At 40.2% G+C, this 23329-nt stretch overlaps 1 protein-coding gene across 4 annotated transcripts in view; it reads right to left on the bottom strand.

The window, feature by feature from the left end:
• The window catches only part of stxbp6 (syntaxin binding protein 6 (amisyn)), a 176394-nt gene that overhangs the window by 116456 nt on the left and 36609 nt on the right, over positions 1-23329 (bottom strand). For 2 of the 4 annotated variants that reach the window (XM_030044278.1, XM_030044281.1), the window contains exons 3-5: positions 6683-6813; positions 6313-6478; positions 1829-1927 (exon numbers count right to left, since the gene is read on the bottom strand). In XM_030044278.1, coding sequence (XP_029900138.1) covers positions 1829-1927; positions 6313-6478; positions 6683-6813 — 396 coding nt within the window. The remainder of the gene's footprint in view (positions 1-1828; positions 1928-6312; positions 6479-6682; positions 6814-23329) is intronic. The other 2 variants (XM_030044279.1, XM_030044282.1) reach the window with 1 other exon arrangement.

Below are 23329 nucleotides of genomic sequence, written 5' to 3'. Positions count from 1 at the left end.
AGCCTGATAACACCAGAGGGCTTTGGTCCGCTGTTATTCTTCTTAAAGACAACTGCATTTCAAAACACCTAAAGCATTATGTCAAAGATTTTTTAAGTGATTCCAATCCTACTGCCTACATAACCTAAAGGCACATGAACTGCCTCCTGGTCTGTTAGAGTTAGAATAGATATTGAAAGACACTCGCCTTGAAGGAAAATTACATTATTATTTTCAGTTATTTTCTGCCTGGGCCATTTTTTTTTTTTTTATCTAGTTTTGGCCATCATGACCCTTAATTACATTCAACATTGTGTCACTTGATTTCACTGGAGAGTTTTGTGCAATGTCCAACACTCAAACCCAAAAAGTGATTCAAACTCTGGGAGTGACTAAATTTTGAGCACAATAAATCATCATGTTGGTGCAAATAAGGTCCATGTTGAAAATAACCAGAATTATCCTTTAACAAAGATGAATGACACTTCTCCTCATCTAACTGATGTCTGACAAATATTTTGATTTAACACTCAACAACATAAAGAAGTAAATAAAGAAGTCATTTAAAGCCTGCACAATACCGACGCCACACACTTCTTTTATCTACTCAATTATCTGGTGAGATTTCCACGGCTTTTAAGGAGGATTTACATGGTTTGGTTACATAGCCCATAAAATGAAATGGCAGATTGTCAAAACCCGTTAGTATTAGCTATTCATTATCAATGGTCCTCGTTGACAGTTTATATGTAATTATATTGAAGCCGTATGAAATGAGAAAAAAATCAAAGTGTGATTCTTCTAATAACATAATGGATGTCACGGGGGTTTTAGTACACAGCTACGCTGCTCCCGCAGTTTAATTCATGCAAATCTTGACATTACCCGCAGCAGCCCACCACTCTTAATTCTGTTTTTATCCACATTTTTATATAGCTCTAAGATATTCCCATTTATTTGGAAGTGAAGTGGAGGTTTAGTCTGAATGACTCCTTCAAACCTTTGGTGAACCACATGGAGGAATGGAAGAAGATTACTCTGACATCCACCCTGACATTTTTCATGAGGAGAAAGGTTTGACCTTGCTTGTTCAGTTGCTCTTTACTTGAGTCACCGTCATGCCAGTTAAAAAGGCTTCAGCGAGACACTGAGGACACTCATGGGGACAAGCATGGAACATTCTGTCCTCAATGTACCACAGAGCCACAGCACCACTGACAGATAAATAGCTACTAGGTATTCATGTACCATCTACTTGCAGAGGCTTTAATCAGCAGATAAATGTCAGCATCACACAATGCATTAAGCAACCATCATCTCCATGAGAACAGTCATGAATATGCAGGTGGACCTTAAATCCAAATTTGTAAAACTTCCTCAGTAAAACAAAACAGTTTGGGGACCATAAAGGAAGTAGGGCACTGTTCTGTCATTGTTTTGTCCTTGTGTGTCAAAATTGTATTTATTTATTTATTTATTAGTCAGTGTGTCTGCTGTGACAGTCTGTCAGTGAATGGTGAGGACAGGGAAGATAAGTCACATAACCTGTGCATGTAAACCTCCCCTTCGGCATGTATGTGTCCCTCACAGTGACAACAAATCCCAGAGAAATGCTGACCTTGTGGACACGAGCAGCGTACAGAGTAACAGCACTTCAGTGGGCAGAGACTGTAACTGAGCCCATCCCTCAAAATAACAGGGGTCATCTAAATCTTTAAGACTTCGCATAAAACAAAATTCTGCAATGTAACGATGTGTGTCTCATCACTCCTGATCACAACTCACCACTTGTTAGTGAGGACAAGTTATTGTCATCTAAGTTCAAGATATTTGTATGCCGCTGTCTTACCTTGTCTTAGGAGATGACCAAGGTGTGCAACCAACTGTTTCCTCACTCTGTTCAAAAAGACCCTGCAACGGTTAACAACTGAATCTACAGGTTGGTCTTCTGTGATGAGAAAATATCAGGAGTCATAATCAGTTTTGATGTTCAGAAAACAAAGCACTTTTGGAATTAGTCCAGAGGTTACGGTTTTGGACACTACTGCATTATTTATTAAATCACAAGTCAAGTGGTGAAACTGGGGTACTGATTACTGTTACTTGTCTTCAAGTTGATAAGCTGATATTAGGTTAAAAAAGGATATTTTACATATAGTTATTGTAACTGATTAGATATGTTAGTGGTGAACTTAATAAAACTCAGCTCATATTAAAAAAAGGTTGTTTTCAGCTGACTGGGGGTGCCTAGACCCTAAACCCTCCCCAAAACAGAATATGCACATAGCCCACATAAAGGTACAGATGTTTCCGTAATCATTCACCCATGGTGTGTTGCACTAAAAGCAGTGAGGTGTGCCTAATGCAAAAGAGTGAAAAGCAATTCACATCGCTCACACACTTTAAATTTCTTTCACAATTCAAGTCATGAACAAATGCCAATGAGGCATAAGGGCTCAAGAGACTTGGTGGGAATCAGGTTATAACTGTGGGCAGCAGCCCAAGTCTGCACTGATAACAAGACAATTACCCAATTAGCTTAGCAATACTGCTTTTATATCTAGACCTATTACACGCCCCATCAAGGATCAAAAAACATGTGCCTGTGCATCTACCCCAAAAGATTATTGCTCTGCATTATCAGGTCGATGGGACTTGCAGTGTGTTATCTAGAAAACCGAATCTAAATAAGATTCATGGGTACAAGCTGCAACGCACATAAATATAATCAGAAAAACAAAAGCTGCTAAGCTGCAAAGAAAAGAAAGGAAAAGAAAAGAAAAGAAAAGAAAAGAAAAGAAAAGAAAAGAAAAGAAAGGAAAAGAAAAAAATACAATTATTCTTTTCAATAGTATATTGCATAAATATATCTGTGATATAGCATTCAGGATGTTTTAATAGCAGCTACTATATTGCTACAGTACTATTCACACTGGCAGACTACAGTATGTAGTCACCACTTTCAACTTTCCCTCAGGTTAACATGATTTGTTATAGTGACGTCTTATAAGCTAGGGAAACAAAGGAAAAGGAATAAGACTCTATGAAAGCTCTTGGCATCCAGAGACCTCTGATGACTCTGTCATGCCAAATTTTACATCCCCAACAGGAACAACAACAACAACTCCAAAAACCAGACAATTAATATCACATTTATTCATTCTGTGCTGCTGCTAAACACTGGCAGAGTGACAAGTTATTTTCTTGTATATTTACACAGCCAGCAAAAGAGAGGAGGTATTGACCTGCAATCGAATGGACTTAGAGACTTGTGCATGAACTTCTTCCCTGGGAAGTTAATTGGCAAACCAAACAAACAAGAATGACACCGATGTCTTGTATGTGTCAGTGCTATTGCAAACTGTCCTGATTCTACCGATTCACGTTAAGTTTGTCATGATGCCCAGGTCCTGTGGAAACAAAATAAGCTAATTTATTAACAGTTTTGTGAGTGCCAAGTGTCTCTATTTTGTGTTTTCATAATGTTGCCATTACTGAAGCATCTGTAGATGGGAGTCCCCCACAGTTATGGTCCCACACCTGAGCAGCGTCATGATATTTGTTTTGCACTGGTGTGAGACTTAAACTGGAGTGGACAGACTTGGCAGCAGGCTGGCATCCTCACTGTTCCTCCTGTCATAATGTAGGTGGGCAGACTGTCACATTTTTTGGTCTGTCACAGAGTACAGCATTGTCCACACACAGGGAAGTATGGGTTAATTATCAGACCACCGGCCAAGATAGCCACAGGATGGGAAATGTCTTTTGTAATTTGCACATGGCTGTGAAGTTGGTTGTTTGCCATACCTATCTCCTGTCCAGGGACTACAGATGAAATTGAGCTTTGTAACTAATTCTAGAAGAGTTATTTAACAGCCCGCTGTCCCTGTTAAATAAGCAAATATAGTTTTCACATAAAAAGAGGGAGCATTTTTGAAGGGACAGTGGCCTTTTGTATCTTCAAGTACATTCATAATGGCAGTGCAATAAAGCTGCAACCATAGCAAACAGGAAACACCATTTATATTGAGGGGTTATGCAACGTGCCTTATAATACTCCATGAGTTTCTTAAATTGCTTGCAGCCAAACTGAACAATACCACATAACCCTGTATGGAACCCGTAGCTTTTAAAAGTACAATTTGCAGATCTACTGGAGGCGTATGTTGGATACGGTACATCTGCACTCCTTAATAAATTCTACTCTACAGACCCATGGTGCACTGCCCTCCCTGACATCGCTACCCACACACACAGACACATACACACGATAGTATGCGCAAGGGTGAGTTTGGATGAGTTAAATATGGACATGGTTCAGAGAGTGGGAGGGAGGTCAGGGCTATGTCACAGCACCTTAAGGGAACCCTTTAGCATCAATAAGAAGACAGAAGGTTCCCACACATGTATAGGAAGGGAAAAAATTGAACACAGGCAATCTGATAGCATGCCTTTATTTTTGTGAAGGCACACTGTTTTGAACAGCCTATCTGGTTTATCAGACTGAGGCCCAAAGGGAACTTCTCTGTTACTGATATACTCAACATTCCTCAGTAAATTAATTGGATTCAAGATAAAAAATAAATTCAGTCGTTATCTAAGCTAAAACAAACATTATCTAAGCCAGCTCTATCAAATCAAATCAGCTTTGGTTAACATCCAAAAATCTACTATATGTCTATCACAGGATTAGGTACCGTGTTAGGGTCCAGCTAACTTGCTGTAATCACTTTCTGCCATTTGGCATTTCAGAATTATTAGGAATATTTAAGTTATTCAAGTTTTTAGAGTTATTATTAATATAATAATTATTATTATTAAGCTCAGCCAGAATGGAAATTCCATGATTCCCTTGACACCTCAATGCCGGCTGAAACACAGGTGAAGTTGTTTTTTTTTTTGTTTTTTTTTTCCATACAACACACAGAAGTGGTTAACTCAATTCCGTAGCGGTCTTCCCCTAAACCACTGAAATCAGTAGGCAATGTTTTTTAGACTTCAAAAAGAGAAAAAATGACAATAAAAGTACTCCAAACAGCTAGTCTCTCAAAGTCAAACAGTCACATCCAGAGTGGAAAAGATCTATATTTACACCATTATTTAGCAAAAATTTCCAATATAGACTTTGATAGCAAAACAGGTCCCACTAAGACACACCCAAGTCTTGTGTATCCACATTTCAATCAAGAGGAACTTGCAACAGAAGTTCTCATGATTTCAACAAATTCTCGCAACAACATGTAAGATCGACTCTCGCAACTTCTTGTCTTGAATTATGCTGCATGAGCTGTATGGAGTAATTTTGTTTGTGTTGTATGGACAAAGACACTTAATGCGAAGACACCTGTGATTCCACTGACACTGATGTGAAAAGAAAAGTACTTTAAATACGAACCAGTGGTGGGGTGGGTTCCATCAATTTCTCCCCACCTTTTCCTGCTTATCCGAACCTCTGTGTATCTCTGACCTCATACCCATCCACCACCCCACCCCACCTCATCCCACAAGGCCTCTGCTTCCCTCTCAGGTGCCCCAACATGGGGCAGATGTAGACACCCTGGGAGAGGCAGGTTGGGATATGTTTCCACAAATAATACCATGAATAATGCACAGGTTGAATGTTGTTCAAAGACAAATCTGGGGGATAAACAGATCAATAGTGGATTAAGCTGCTTGGGATGCCGCATTCCCCACTACCGGGTCTCACTGAAGACCTGAATCTTCAAACTGTACCACCTGCTGGGTAACACACACTCTACATTTGCAACTAAGAAATGACCATTTACTGGTTAAATGGAAAAACGTCTGACCCATTTGAAAATTGGCTGTGTTATATATATAGTTTTTAATTATCTAGTGTTAATATATTGCAGGGGTTTGGTATTAATGTTCTGTCCTAGAGAAAAGTTAAGTAAGTTTTCAGTGTAATGTTTTTCCAGTCTCACAGTGTCAGTTATAAATAATGAGCCTCAGTGTTCTACCAATCAAACACACAATGCAGTATGTCACACATTCATTGGTGCAATTGTGTGTTAGTTTGGTATTGAGCCTTTCTATGTGCTGTAGAACCACTTCATTTGAATTTGATCTGAGGCATGTTTCTGGACATTCACAGTGAGCTCGACAGATGCCGTGGTGCAGAGAATAAACATGCATTTTCATACACAGCAGGTGCTAGCTGTCATCATAAATAATCAGATTCAGGCCCTGCCGGCTTACAGCACATGACAGCAGGGATGACAGCAATGATTTGGGCTTTGCAGTGCCATTGTGTTCTGCTGTGAGACTTGAACAGAAATGTAGTTAGTGGTGTGAAATTGGTAGTGGTCTTACCCCCCAGCAGTTTGGACTGACAGTTGACAAATTCTGGTTTCCGGGGTGAGCTGTAGCGCTGGCAGGTGTGGTGGAGGATCTGGACAAAGGTGCACTTCTCTCCTGCTGAACCAGCAACCCACTGGTCAAAGGCATTGTCAAACATCAGGTCAAACTCTGGACAGTCCTTAAATAGAAAAAGAGTAGGAGACATGTCAGAGAGAGATGGAGCAAGGAGAGAAAAGGAAGAAAAATAATAAATTAGTGAGCAAAATGGCAAGAGACCAAAAAGAGAGCAACCTTCTATCATCAATATCAAATGTATGGTGAATTATTTCATTATTTTACTATGAATAGTGGTGGTTAATTAGCCAAGAAATGGCAGACTCACTCTGTTGGGGTCGATGCCATTGACCTGCCGTAGCTGGTCAATCGTCCACTGTGACCTCTTTACGAAGGCTGAAGAGCCCTGGAACTGCTTCACCTTCGTGATGGATACATGGGAGGGCTTCTTGTTTGTCACTATGAAAACACAAGGACCAAAAAACATCAGAGAAATGCATGGAACTTTTTTTTTCTAGACAAATATCTAAATTTGAGAGTATTAGGTTTCTGTGGAACATGTAAGCCATATGTCTCTGATATAGCAGGAAAGTTTTGAACAGGATAGTTGGGCAGATCAGAGAACAAGATGTTATTAGAGTCAAAGAAGAGCGACAAGTTTCCTTCTGTGGGTGGCAGAAACAAAAGATTGCATTAACAATGGACATTTCACTGTTGGAGCCAATAACAACAGCAGCTTATGGCGAGATTTCCTATGAGAGGACACGGCCTAGCCATGAGCAGACTGACCCAGTGAAAAGGGATTTGACTTTATTATATTTATCTTGCCAAAGTTCGTGAACTAATCTGACATATACAATGAGTTTCCTCTGCATTCCGGCAATTTAAAACAAATCTCTTTCATACTACGAGATGCGACTTTATTGTTCCTGTCAAAGTGTAAATTGCAGAGTATTTTCACACTGAGCCAGATGCAACTCATTTCTCTTGACAAAAGTGATGTATTGCTTCCTCTTCACTGCTGACCAAATCTAACTGAGCAACAAATTTCCTTCAAGCGTAAAGCTCTGATATTCCCTCTGAAAGGAGTCTGGATAGACAATGGACACTGAATGGTAGACTGTAGTTTTGTTAGTTGGTGTGATAACGGTTATACTTAGTTGTGTAGTAACAATATGCATATCAAAGTGTGTAAGTGTGAGAAAATCTATGGCTAACATGTGAGTGTTCAGTTCAGCTCTGGTTCATATAGAGGCCAAATGGAACCTCCACTCCAACCCACTAAGGGCCTGCAGCCAAATACCACTATGCACTTCCTGCCCCATGACATCATTGCTATGTCCGAAGCTGGCCCCATGCCTCTCAGAATTACATACTGTACACTTCGGTTCCATTCCCATGAAGATCCATAGTTGACTCTTCCCATACTGAGATAAAAGCCTGGTGTTTACGTATCATCGAGGCTCACAGTTCGGTCATGTGTCCGGGCCGCTGGATGTGTGTGGCCGGGCACTGACACTCTTTGTCCTTCTGAAGATCAACATGCTCCTGTGTTGTTTTTACAACCCCAAGCACTCGGCCACAGTTTCCACTCTCTCACATCTGCTATTGTGTCATCTCAATACTTGGGTCACTTTCTCTGCTGTTGTCGTCTATTCTGCTTCTCATTTCCCCAAAAGCACAGGGCTAAATTATTAGCTGCTATGTTCCATCACGCCTCTTCCTCAGGTTTGCTTTGGGAAAGCTGGGGGAATACACCCTGCTTTGGGTATTTATTTGAAAATATAGGTAGGGTTGGATCTGAGACTCAGTGCTGCATCAGACAATTTATTCAACTAACTAGCTTCCCTCAGAGAAATCTTGTTTGGATATGTTTTACATATCCATTCAGACAGCTGTAGGTAATATTTGAGATGCTAGCCGGTGGTCACAGGGTGGAAGAGACACACAGAGGCAGGCAGATAGAGGCAGAGAGCCATTTATTTCTTCATGCTGTTCTTTGTGAATTTAGCGTTATTCAACCAGACAGCCCCAACCATGACAAATAGATGAAGTGAATGATCAAATCTCTCGTGGGTCAAACGGGAGGCTAATGGAATCTCTAGAAACGAGAAAATTTCATAAAGAGGATGAAAGCTGAATGTAATGAACCAGTGTGTTAAAGGGTAAAAGACTAGAAACAAAGGTCATCCAATTCCCAGGGAGAATCATTTTTCCCAAAGCCTCACATACATGGCACATGATACAGAGGAGATTGCGTCACTATTTCCACACAAACTGATTAACAGTTTTAGTGCTCCACTTGATAAAGTAAACGGCTGGTAGTAGAAGACAGCAGTGACGGGATTTAAAAATTAATTCTACCACAAAAGGGAGAAAAGAGCAGAAAGACCTAACCAGTCTTTGATGAGGCGTCACCCGCTGTCCAAGCTCAGCCTCTCCTCCATCTTGCCATGCGAGTCATGCCCTATGAACAGTGTGAGCTGCCTACCAATCAGGAGGACAACACCAAACTGTACACAGAGATGAAGATGGTGAACTACATGGAGCAGAAAGGATTTCTATCAGCAAATTGTGCTGTAGCAATTCAAATCGACAAGATCGTATGGAGTGGTGGAAGGAACATATTAACAATATAGCAACCTGTTACATCATGGTGCAAAATAACATAACATACAGGTCATATTTAAGTAATGCATGGCAAAGTCATATGTTGGAAGCCCACCCTCGGGATCTTTGACTGACGCATCCCCTCATTAGCATACTCACCAGCATATCAAAGGCTTTGTGGCAAGCTTGCTTTCAAAACAATCACACTGATGCCAGCATTAGAATAACAGTTACATAACACTGGGGAAATGGCATCAAACAGAAAAAATGCATCACAAATGCTCTGTTGATCAAATTGGATAGAAAATTGACTGCACGTTTGACGCAAATCAGTAGAATTGTTTAGTTATTTTATTTTGTAGGAAACCTGGTATGCATCTCACTGAAACCACACTCTTTGCATGCATCAGTGAATGGGTGAAATAGACCAGTCGTCTCAAGGCCAAGGTGCTGAATTGTCAGCACATTCAACACTGAAGTCTTAATCAAACAGCCAGACACCTCCGAGCCTCTCAAATCAATTTCATATTCAGTTGTTGACTGCTTTCTTGTCTGAGTTGCTCCCTTGCTTATCAAGTAATTACTGAAAATTATAAGGGGAGCTAAAGTAAACGCAGAGAGGATTTTGATTTTATATATATATGAGTGTGTGCACAAAGGCCCCTTCTCCTGAATGAAACCTTAAGTTGCTCTCATGCTGTTTTGTTTTTGATAATCTGATTACCAGCAAATGAAATGTGAAAAAGATGTCTCTAAAAAGTTATTATACAAAACAATGAAACTGAGGTAAACAAGCATACAACAACTAATGACAAAACCACAGAGCTGAGTAATAACTTTGTGTCTTTCACATCATCAAGCTGAGTTGATCGACTGTTTTTTAAGTCCTCACCAATCCAAACAGCTACACAGTCAATGGCTTGCTTCACATTTTTACAGAGCAAATATAGCAATCTCAATCACAATATAACAACAAAGCAGAAACATAATAAATACTGTCATGAGAATAACCAAGTATAGTACACTTGGCAACAAATTAATCTAGACACATGGAAAGAAGGTGACAACTATTGAGAGCCTGCCAAAGCCATTGTTTCCATGTGGGCTGGCTGTCAGGGGAAGGCCACGCTGGAGTTCCTGTCCTCTCATATGCTCTGATGGTGACATGTTCTCATTTCCTCCGGCAGATCAGGGCCTTATTGTGCTTGGCAGTATACGACTGCCGTGGCCTGGAGGGAAACTCATACACTATACCCAAAGACAGACTGGGGACATCAGAGGGGAAACATTCCCAGGATCAGTTTACCCCCGCGGAAATATTACCATAGCTGTGGTTGTTAACAGAGCAATGTGAGCACCAGTAAGAGTTCTAGCAAAAGCAGTGATGACATAAATGATCATGTGAGAAGTGTGCGGGTTGTTAGTTCCGACTGGATCCATCCAGTCGTGGAAATGGTGAGTGGTGTACTATGAAAACAAATATGATCCAAGACAATCAACTCCAAAGCAAACTGTTGGACTATGGAATGCATGCATAAATATTTGAGCGGATTTGAGCCAGCCAATGACACAGTGAAAGCTAACAGAATATGGAGATGGACCACCCGCATGGGAGTAACATAAAGACTTCCTCTCACTTGCATGGTACAGCTTGATCGCTGTGTCAATACTGAGGCTAATCAAAAATCTTCAAACAAATGCCAGACATCTGATAAGAACATTATGCGAAGACATTATGTCCATTAATGAAAATCCAAAACCTCAGAATAACACTTAACTGTTGAAGTTTGATCAAATCAGATCAGGAAAAGCATAATGGCCGGGGCAGAGGGCCAGTGTGATGATAGAGCAGGGGTCACCAACCCAGTCCAGCTCTGCTCTTGCACACATGACCCAATTAAGGCCCACAAATCTTCCTGCACGCCCTGTTCAAGTAGATCTGCTTCAACCAATCAGCATGACGCCCTTAAATGGATCAGGTGTGAAAGAGCAGAGCTGAAACCAAAACCTGCAGGACAGGGGACCCTTGAGGACTGGGTTGGTGACCCCTGTGGTGGAGGAACTGGCCATTGAAGTGGCTGGTGGTCCAAATACCACCTGACAAGCAAGAGTCAAGAGACCTGCACAGGTTAAGTTCACAAGATAGAAATATAAATACACAGACATGCTCACGGTTGTAGCTTCCTGTGTAAACTTCTTTTATACATTATAAACCATTATAGCTTCTGCTGTACACATAAAATTTGTCAATTCCTGTGTGCCACAAAAAACCCTGCCCACAACACTGGCTTTTGGCAGACCTAAAAGCTTCCCTGAACTGGATGTTGAATCATTGTTGTGTTATATCACAGAACAGATATTTGCTTGTATTAAAAACTTGCTGATTATTAAATATAAATGTGATATTAAAAAAGCTTGAAATATTAATGTTTTTTTAAACATTATCCTCATCTGTATCTCACTTCAGAGAAGCATTTCAAAGCTCCTACCTCAACTCAGTGGACTATGGATCTCATGAGAATTCAGACCCCTCAGTCGCCAATAAATTTGCTCTGTGCTCTAACATTAAGAAGACACTGTTGCCATGGCAATCCAATTTGCATGGCACCAAAGGCACCTGTTAGCGGGGGCTGGCACCTGGCCAGGTTCATTCAGGGACAGTGAACTGCTGTTGTTCACTTAACACACAAACTGGCCGCTAAACTAGATCGCAATTAGCAGGACCTCAAACTCCTCTATATCCTTATGGGTAATATTTACAGAAATTGTTAATGGCCAGAGTGCTGGGCAGGCAATACGAAGAACTGCTCTAGTTTTCCTGGCTGGGCTGAGGGTAATTCTCAGTTTGTGAAAAAGGAATCATCTCAGAAGACAGATTTCACATACATCCACCTACTAAACAGAGGAGGCTACTTAAGTCGCACTCAACCCAATATAACAACTCATAATGATGGAGAACAGGAAAGAGCGGAGTTTATGTCTGAGCAATGTGCTGAGTGATCTATTATGGCAATATTGATACTGTGAGTAATTTTTTTTTTTTTTTTTTGGTGAATTTCAAGTAGACCAGGTGTAATATAGACTGGATAGTTCTCCCCTTGGTGAAAGAAATCTGTAATATCATTTACACTCAACACAACATGCTTTTTTGTCTTTTGTTGTACTTTCCAGTGTTGCATAAGCAAATATGTATAGGCTATGTACACAAAATATTGTATTACCATATCTCTCCAGGTAACAACAACAACCACCTCAAAACCTGTACTAGCTCAGGTCTTTCAAATAGTTTAGCCCTCTAAAAACCCATTTTCTTGCCAAGGAAACTACTTTGCAAGGTAAACAGCCAGGAAAACAGTTTGCCTTGCAGTTTGTTATTAGGGCCATCATTTGAGAGAGCATGTCTAACAGTTTTCTCTGTCTGGGCCCATGATTACAGGTCTATTTTAAAACTGCCCCCACTCTGCTTGAGCTGGAACACACTGTTATCTTCGGATAGAGGCTGTCACTGGAACGAGCCAGAGCGCTGGCTAGACGAGCAACAACACCCCAGAACAAAAGCCAATACAGTCTATTCATGGGCTCGAACACACAACGCCTGCTGTGTACAAGGCCTGCTAAGTCACGATGGTGCCCATGCAGTGGCAAGGCACCAACAGTAAAAAGGAGTGCATGTGCCATTGTAAATAATTGCTATACTATGGAGATGAGTTTGGTTCAACAGCAAAGAGGGTCAAGTTAATTACTCATGCAACAGATACAGACACCATTAGGCCTGCAAGTAACCAATGGATAGTGTTCAGTTACATGCACTCTCTTCAATAATGATTTTTTTTTTTTTTTTTTTTTTTTTTTTGAGAGGTGCTGTTACATGACCCATGGCCCTTCTAGGCTATATGAACACAGCAACAGCATCTGAGAACTTTTTGTTTGATTTATATCTGTGCAACATCCATTTAATCATAAATGCAGGGGGCATTTTGATTCCATTAAAGGGTTTAACCAAAGCTGAATCCATTAAAAAGGAAACTGCCTGACCAGAGTTTACAAAATGTCTCTTTTTCATCTCTTGACATTTCTTATTTTAAATCAGCACCAGATCACAGAGGCACCCTCAATAATAATAATAAGCAGGACATTACAGGGAAGAGTTCCTCATGCAAGTTCAGTGGAGACCTTAAGACAAAACGTTGGGGCGTCAAGTGTAAGAACTTTGTTTTTAGCGGCTGCGTTTTGAATGTAGTGACTAATTAGCCTTGAGAACATCAATTACACAGCACTGCTAATGGCTGTGAAAGTTAGCAGTGGGAATACATGTGGAGTAATGCTAATGAGCGTTACAATGACAACAACAACAGCAGGAGACGAGGATTGATTGTTGAAACAGACAAACTTGTCTGAAAAGTTAATGCCATCTTTATATGATATGAGACTAATTTTGATGTTAGGGTAGAAAAATGCATTAAACCTCTGTCTTATTATGTTCAAACCATGTTAAGAATAAAACTAGTTTGTGTTAGTTTCTTCAGGGATCTTCTCAAACTCTTGCCTTTCCTTTTATCCCAACTCCTTGAAACACTGAGAATTTTAAACCTAAATGAGCTTTTTAAAACAGCCTTCTTTTGCCTCGAGTCACATCTGTTATCCATCCAATTATAACACTTACCCAAGGACAGCACATTAAAAGAATTCTGGAGGACTGACAAATCATGTGCGTCAGCCATGCAAAACCAATCGGTGAAAGTCTCATTTGAGGCACTGAGTTTCTTAAAGTTGGACTGAAATCAAAGCAGTAAAAATATAATTAATTTATACTCTACAATTAGTGACAAATTTTGCTGTGCCACATGTTCAACAGATTCCATTTTCATTTTTTTACTGAGCTAATTTGAGATGAATATGAGATACTGTCACTTAAAGAGCACGGGACAAACAAAAGTATCTTGTGGTACTACAGGTGCAAAACGTCTACATGTAATCAATAATATAAGATTAAGTGACATTTGCCTCTACTCAGACAATAAACTTTATAACTTTAAACTTTATAAAAATCTTTGATGCAAATGTTCTCTTTAAACAAATACAAGATATACAGGTACCAAATGACTATACATTTGTAGTGATGATGTACATACTGAATAAATTATTTCAACAGCATCGCTATATTTTCAGTAGCAATATTATATCAACACTGTATTGATATTATATCACTAAGTATTGATGCAACATTTATGACAGGTTTTTGTCTGTCTGTCAGCCTGACAAACCTATTTTGCTGCAATAAAAATGACTGAAGTGAGATGAACTAACCCTAACCCTAAACTTTATCTTAGATAAAACAGACATTGTCAAAGTTTTCCTTTGGAGACAAAATTTGCACTTGAGAAAGGTAATAAATCACAATATATCACAATATACATTATTGCAATACTTAGGATATCTCAAAATGTTTAAAATCACAATTCTACCATTTATGACTTATGAATTGTGTTGGTATCGTATTGTAGGGCCTCTGATGATTTGCATCCCTAGATAGCATATCACACACTGCATAAACTCCTTGCCTTTTTACAGCACACTGATCAAGTCTTATGATTCTGAGAAGAGTTGGACTGCTCTATAAATCATGTCACAGCAGGCTATGCAAAATTATAGATGAGCCCAGAAGTAAGTTTTCACCAAAGTATTGAGGAGTGCCTTCCATTTGCCCTGACTGGATTTGGCTCTTAAAGACCACAGCAAAGCAGTGAACACAGCATGGAAAGAATGTTAACAAGTACAGTATGTCTTGGCAACACATATCCATTTAATGAACAAATTGACACAGCTCTGTGTTGGATTATGATTAAGGGGTGATGTGATTTATCTGTTGACAGCCTGTGAAGGATACGCTACTGATCAGCTAACTGTGCCATTCCCTTGGATATATCTGAGGCGTGGAGTGCAGCCTGAGGGGGTAGACTAATGAGGTGACATGAAGAGCAAAGTTATCAGTGGAGAAGAAAGTTACCAGAACAGCGGCGAATGAGGGGGAGATTAAAGAAAGCAGTTGAAAATCAAGGGGAGGTATGAGATAAAAGGAAAAGGGGCAGGGAAGCCATTGCATTGGCTGTTGCATATAACGGGGCATGGCCTAACACTAACTTTTTGAAGTGGCTGCCAGGATAGCAACAAGGCATCAACTATGGCTGATGTAACAGTAAGGCTCTTTGCAACTTGAAAATGATAGAAAATACTGACCACACACATCACATTTAACCCTTTCATTATAATGTTCATGGACGCTCACCTCATGAAAAAGCCACATGAATGCAGCATAAAGCTCAGCATATGAAAAGTAGAATGTACCATCAGTAATACCTATTTACAAAATGAAATTGGTAGGGGGAGTAGAATGGGATCAATGGAAAAAACTGATCCACATTGCTAGGAAGCCTTGTGTCCTCAGCAGCTTTTCATATTCTTTCTTCTGTCTTTTAGTAATATGCATGCACTTCCTTGCCAACAACTCACTGGCTAACAATTAAAGGCAGGTTCCACCTGACTGGCTAAGACGCTGCTGTAAATTGTGAGATACTGCTTTGCATGACTGTGTGTGACTGGATAAGCAACAGCTACAACAGTAACCTACACAGGGAAGGAACCCTGAAATTAGCAAGTTTACATAAACAGACGAAAGATAGCCCTGGTCAGCAAGCTGGCTGAAGGCCTAACGTGGCCAATGCATCCATTAGTAAACCATCATGGTCAACACACACAAAGAAAAATGTACTGTATTATCGCATGTGATGCACAGTCCAAGACCAATGTAATACATAGATTGCATGTAATTATGAAAAAGAAATAAGCAATACATCTTAGAGTCCGATAAAGAAAGAGATAGGAAAATATTCATCATCAAATACCGGGGGAAAAACACAATCAGCCTTGCCACAGTGGCAGGTCATGCCATTTCTTTTCCTCATCTCTCATCCGGCTTCCGTGTATATCCAGAGGGAAGCACAGGGCCTCTTGTGAGACCCTGATTCCACATTGTGGCCCCTGTGCTCGTCCATCACCCAGTGCTCCACGGATCACTTAATAACACAGCCATTCGGCCTAGGCCCCAGTCCACATACTAAACATTCCTCTGGAGCCAGAGCCCATGGATGCAAGGAAACATTTAATTACACTGGGGCCCAGACCTGAAACCTCTCTCCCACTGTGATGCTGAGGGCTGTGTTTAATAGCCAGCACCCCCTGTCTTGGCTCACTGTTCACCATGAAACACTGGACTGATTATGCACATGGCTCAAGTGGCTTCAAAAGCCCTGATAATGACCAGGATTTATAATGTTTAAAGGAAGTGTTTACCCTGTACTTTGTGAGGGATTTCGAGAGGCAATGGAAATAGGAGCAAACGCAAGAACTGAGCGGAAGATTGACACAACTAGATTACAAATTAGAGAGAGAGAGCAAGAGAAAGAGAAAAAAAAGAAGGGCCGTGGGGGTGTATATATTACATTTTACGGTCAACTTCACAGCTCTGTCTGGAACAACATGAAAAAAAAAATGTACAAAATACATCATATATGCCAAAACTCTGGAGAGTGTTAATACACATGACCTCATAACAACCAAATCTGGATAACATCATGCAATATCATGCGTCGGCATTTCAAACAGTCAAAACAAGGCACATTCCTCAACACTTACTTCTGCTGGATGACCTAAACTGATGTGCCTGGAACAGAAATCCCTTAACCAAAAACAACCCCAGTGTCAGACCCAGGTCAGTCTTTGAAAGTAATTCATTGTGTTTGTTGTAGCCTGTTTGGGAGCAACAGATGGGTGTTGCATCAAGACGATTTAGATAGTGTCAAATATGTTGTCCGTCACAGAAATATACCCTATACTCCCTGTCCCGTCATAACTGGAAAGGTCCTCTCTTCGAGACACATCCAACCCTTCATTTCTGTCCCCTCTACATGAAATCCCACTTAATAATTTCTTTGACAAACATTTCTCCATCACGCATGATAATTTTAGAGATATATGAGTATTTGTTACATCTTTTGTGTGGGAACTGTGGTCTTGGCCTGCACAGACCTCAGAAATGGTTATGTGATACTAGTAATCTACAAATTTCAGCTGTTTCTACTGCATTAATTTGTTTTTCTACTGTGGCAACATTTTAAGTTGCTCTGAACAAGAGCATCAGCTAAATGGCAGCAATGTAAAATGCTAGTGTCAACACTTAATTGACTTTCAAATAGTCCAAACCTTTTGGCAAACACCCATCTAGTATGCCAAGCAAAATAAAGTCAATCTTATTCACAACTACCATGAAACCCAGCCTGCTATGTGTATCAAAACAAATTTAAGAAAAACTGGTGGAGGTGGACTGAACTCTTTGAGGTCATTCTAATGAATCCCTCTGATGTTAAGATCTTAGTAATCAAATCAGGGGCCCGTCAAAGTGACAATACTAAAATTCAGGCTTGTTCCATGATCTAATTTTTGTATCCCATCTGTTTTCTTTTAGTCAAGTATTACAGGTTTTAAGGCATTGTGGTAATTGGACAGCTGTCTCTATCCCATACTGAGCCTGAGAGACTAGTGTTCACCTAGATATCACTTGACTTAGGGGAGTAGCAATTCATCCTCTATTGATGGATCAATTTTAAATTATGCTGATTCAAATGAATTAATCACTAAAGAAACCGACAGAATGAATTGTGCTATGTCAACCTGAATCGATAGCAGATGATTTGAACCTTTTTACTCTAAAAAATAAAAAAAATAAATAAGTAAATAAAAAGATTAAAAAAAAAACTTGCATAGATCAAATATTGTGAGGCACAAGTTTTTACATGAGGCACTAACTGCAACAATGACCAAAGACAGCTGTCTCTGCAATGCAGCGGCAGAATGGCTCACTGACACAGTGGACACAATATTCCCAGCTCTGCCACACATAAAATCTGAAGTCTGGGACCATTTTTGCTTCCACAGGAGAAACGACAACCTAAAAATTGTTCTAGAACTGAACTGCCCGTTAGTGAATCATGAAATTGAATCATTATTAAGCCACAGTCACACTCCTACAGTTAACAAATGTAGTATCACATAAGTTGAACTGCAGCTGAATTGGACTTAAATTCAAGTTTTTTTTTTTTTTTTTCAAGGTTAAAATTCAACAGTAGGTGCATGCTACTGGATGTTTTGCAGTGTACTTTAGTTCAACTTTAGGTAAACAGATTGATTTGATAGCTGCACTTCTTGACTCCTACAGATCCCTCTATACAGCTGCTCTCTAGGCGTAATGCTTTGCAGTTTTCAAAGAAGTGCGGTAGGAACAAACTTGACAGTGAGGGTAACATCGCACTTTAATATTATATGACTCTGTCCAAACATCTGAGAAAACATAACACTCATGCAAACACAAAGTTGTTTTTTTGTATGAATCAGAAAAGTGAACTGAACCTTTTTTCAGAAAAAAGGTTCAGTGGAAAACGTTGTTTAGGTAAATTCAGAAAAAGAATTACCTTGGGACTGGAAGAGAGGAGAATGATTTTTTCTTAAAATAATAAAGAAAATGTGATTTATTATTATGCCATAAAGCACTCGGCTCTTCAAGCTTCAATACAGTGTCTCCCTTAGAGAAAGATAAAGTCTAGAAAAAGCATCAGCAATAGTTTGTCGCTGCTGGTTCAGAGGACTTAACTTTTGTCAAAGAGGATAAAGTATTCTGTTAGGTGATGCAAAGCAGTTATATCTTATAGTTTGTGCGTGTATGTCTGCGTGTGTGTTACGATGTGGCAGCGAGTGGGTGAGGGATAAGCTCATGATTCCCATCACGTATACAGACAGGATCAGAGGCCCACACCTGAAATGCTTTCCCAGGATTATAGATTGATGTAGTGCTTTCACGTGGAGACAAGTTCACACAGTAAGAAAACTAAATCTTTATGAGATCTCTGACTTGTGTTGAGTATTTTGCCGTGGTCAGGTCAAATCCCTGCTCCATGTGCAGAAGAAGCAAATCTGATTGTCATTTTTTCTGCATGTGCAAATGAATCGCACACTTGCAGAAGCTCCTTCTTAACCTTTGACTGTTGACGAATTTCAGCAAAAATGATAAATGTGGCATGTCACCAAAGGCGCATGGTGAATAGCATCCATCAGTCTTCCTTCCTCTCCTCTGTCAGATGAAGACCCCTCAGCAGGAACCACCTACAAAAGTCCGCACCACCACGTGGTCACAGTGCCGATAAGCAACTGAGCCAATGACAATTACCAAAACATGCTTTTCCACGGAATAAACGGCTCCATTACCGCATGCATGTTCCTCAAAGGACTTTAAGACCACCCAGGAGTGGTTAAAAGAATATTTTTTAATTTAGCAACTTGGACTAGATCCTCTACACTGGCAATAAAGATGAAATTACTGCAATAGGGACCTGAGGGATATCATTTCATGCCTCTCCAAAATAGAATTTCCCCTCACCGCCACCATCAAAGTCTCAGCAGCCCCTTATTAGCTGTCCATATTCAAAACAATTATGTCACTGATGACACACATGACGTAACCTGAGCTAAAAAATGATGCAAGCTGACAGATGTGTTCACTTCATATACAGTACCTCCCATATTAAACTGGAAAATGATGATTAACTAGTGGCCAACGCAACAAACTTTACAGCAGGGCTGTCCAACCTAATTGGGGACATGAGGCTAAGGTGACTTTATGTACCATCTTAAAAGCATGTTTAGGCACTACTGTGTTCATCCGTGCTTCCTTTTTACACTCTCTGAATCTGTTCCTCCTGTCCTCCTCAGGAACATCTGGTCAAAGCAGGAGAGGGACAGGAGGATGAATAATTCAGTTCTCATTACCAAGAGGTCAGAGGGATGAACAGAAAGACGGGCGATGTGGCCTCATAAATAGGTGTGTTTTATATTGGGTGCATGTTTGTGCAGTGATATATTAAACAAAGGTTCAGCGAGACACATGGCTCTCTATCACGACCAGGACCTGCCTTGTCACGTTTATGATCGCTACCACAGCAGACGTGTCTCATGAATAAAGGCAAGCTGGGAGCTGGCGCTTCGCTTACACTCAATCTATAAAACAGTTTGAATCTATAGGGAAGACACCTAGATAAGCCTCATTTGGCAACATTTCATTCGAGTTCATTAATGCTGTATGGCATGAGACTGAATTGCTAGGTTTAATTCAAGGAAATGAAGTTTTGTGTTAAGCCATTTTAAAAATCAAAATGGGTGGTTGTTGCAAGTGTAGTATGTGGGAGGGTGGAGGGGGCGGCTCTGAAGCAGTGAAATATCGGAAAAGCTCTCTGATGCAAATGCTGACAAACCCCAAACCCAGATCAATACTTCTTTCAAGTATCCAATTAGGGCTCCTGGCTCACTCACTGGATATCCATCCTGCTTTTCACTTTCCCCTGTATAGGAACATCAGTGTGACTGATCTGCCTACCTTATATCTTACAACTGAAGTCCTTTCACATAGCCAGGAAGAGAATGATATAGCCTCACTGTAGGTGTAGGCTCACCCTACACTGTAAGGATAAAGACCTTACAAAACACAAAATAACAAAATAAATAAAATAACATAAAAAATACTATAGTTAAAAGACTAGTCTTTTCTGCTTTGTTTTTAAATGTGCCATGTCTTTCACTGAAGCATCACTGCAGTCGATCAGAAAGAGATACAGTGCAATGATTTCAGAGTGTTCCAGAGCATAGACAGACGAGAATATGTCCCCTGTGGGCCTGTCAAACACACACACACACACACACACACACAAACAATGTCCTTGAAGGGCACAGATTGCCACTGTGACAGGATGGATCACAAGATGCAGGAAAAGTTTCATTTCTTCCCTCTGTCAATGGGTTTCCATCTGCTCTTGCCTAAATGATGTTCCATGTAACCAGAAAACAGCAGGGGTTGTGAGAATGATATAAAACCATCATTCATCCTTTCCTTCCTGAGCTTCCTGTTAAGCACAGCTGCAAAAAAAAAAAAAAAAAAAAAAAAAAAAAAAAAAATAGAAGCTCTTGCCTTTAGTTCATCATCAGATACTCACTAGCAGTGGAGCCAAATGTGTGACATTTTCAGCCACTGAACATTAATGTTCAACTAAAATGACCTAAGTGGCTCTGATGTCTATCTTCCACTGTAGCAGAAATCAAAGAAAAAGGCAAGATAGTGTTTTTTCCCTCTGAGTGGTATGCGTGTGTTTGCCATCATAGTAGTACACAGTGTGTGCCAATGTGAGTGCTGTCAGGCAGCCTGCAGGGGTGCTAAGCCGTGCCCTTAGTGTGAAATACCAGAGCAAAACCCACCCAGCGCTTGAGAGAGGAAGTTCCAACAGCACTAGACTCCCTGCAGCCAGCTGTCACTGGGCCTGTTCAGCCGCACAGCTGCCTGGAGAGAGAGATGTGCCAAGATGCCAGTCCACATCCTGTCTGACCTTTAAATCCTGTCAAGAGGCCTGACTACCTGGTGCTGCCCTGAACACCTGCCAGGGAACAGTGATGTGCAGAGATACGGCCATCATCATAAGTTTCTTTATTATCGGTACAGCACTTTTTACAAGTGCAATGTTTTATTTAGGAAGTACAGATGCTGCAAAGTCTCCTGATGCCAAGCGAGGTGTCCCTGGCCAACTTGTGAACTTGAAAATGTAAAGCTAGATGAAGTGCAGTTCTGAGATACTAAGCGAACATCAAAGATTGCACATCCTGTCTGGAAAAACTAAGAAATCTTCAAATATTTAATCCCGAAAGATTCTATAAAAGATAAAAAAAAATAACAATAAAAAAGCACATACACCACACAAGGGCTAAAAGGATAAATATATATATTAAAATATATATATTTGAGATATTAAGTGATATCTTAGTGTTGTTTGAGACAGAAGACAATAGTACTAGGCATTAAACTGAACTGCTGCTTTTTTACATGCTAAGTCAACAAATGGCCTTTTTCAAACACAGATGAGTGTCATTATGTATGTATCATAGTGTTGTACTTTAGTTCAACCCTACGTAATCAGATTGCTTTGATAGCCGCTCCTTTCAAACCCCTCCAGCTCCCTCTCCACTGCTACTCCTCTCCACCCTGCAAACTGCGGTTTCCAAACTAGTGCCGCAGGCAGTGTGGAAGTAAAACTAGGGGTACATTCGCGCTTTAGATAACATTAAAATGAAAAGTTGAATAAATCACTTTGGTTTAAAACATTTTTATATAACTTTACAATTCCAACAGTTTGAGCTTGGGGTTTGAGCACTGTAGTTTGAGCTATTACAGCTGTGGAATAATCAGCATAACCACATCATTCACCCAGCGTATTGTCAAGAGGATCAAAGCTGCAAGCATTGCTATGCAGTGCAGGTTAGGTCTCTTCCAGTGTCATCACGTAGGAATTTGGCTGCGAAAACATAATGTATTTGATCAGCCACAATAGTAGCAAAGTTTAGGCACATGTTAACACCAGGTGAGCCTTTGTCACATGTCATCACTTCCCTGCCACACCTTTTCTGTCGCTTTTAATTGTGAAGTGGAAAATAAAGCAGAAAAGCCATGAGAATAATCTTTTAACACTGCACTTGCTGAGAAATTCAAGGTATAGTATGACCCCAAAGAGACAGTTTTGACTTTTAGAAAGTTAAAGCTGGTGAGTATCATACAGTGGCATGTATATAACATACAACAACAATGAATTCCCTAACTCTCGCCAATACAAAATTACTGATGTAAAACAAAACTTAATCTGAAGTCATATTACTGAAAAATCAACTTGAACCCTAGCAAAATACTTTGATTCAGAAAAACAGTTTTCATTTACATTTTCTAGAAACTAAGAAAACACAAGATAAAGAGTTAGAAAGCACTAAGCTATTCAGCCTGTCCTTGCTGTCCACCCACTACAAATTCACCTCAATCCATAGACCTGATTTTCTCCAACAACAACCTCAGGTGAACACTGACCTTATATTATGTGCTTATTCTCACCAATTTTCCTCAACTTTAATGCTTCTGTGATTCTGCTGATAAAGGCGAAGGCCAGAAATAATTTTACACCCCTCTCATCTATCAGGAGCAAGCACATACTGTGAATGTAGCAGAAGCATGGCAAGTTGCAGTGGATGTGCACCATGCACTGTTCTCTCCCTACTGTCTGTCTGTGAGCATGTGCCTTGCAGATGCAGCACAGTATGGCATACTGTGCTCTGACAGGGCCAACTGCGCCCAGCAGAATGCAGGGGTATGAGAAACAGTATTTATTTTGCAAATTCAGAAGCTTATCCATTTAGGAAAAAAAAAAAAAAATGATTGTGGGGCGGGGCAAACACC

Source organism: Myripristis murdjan, chromosome 22, assembly GCF_902150065.1.
Source record: "Myripristis murdjan chromosome 22, fMyrMur1.1, whole genome shotgun sequence".
Taxonomy (NCBI): domain Eukaryota; kingdom Metazoa; phylum Chordata; class Actinopteri; order Holocentriformes; family Holocentridae; genus Myripristis; species Myripristis murdjan.
Note: the sequence above shows the minus strand (reverse complement) of the source record. Positions and strands in the feature narration are given on the sequence as shown.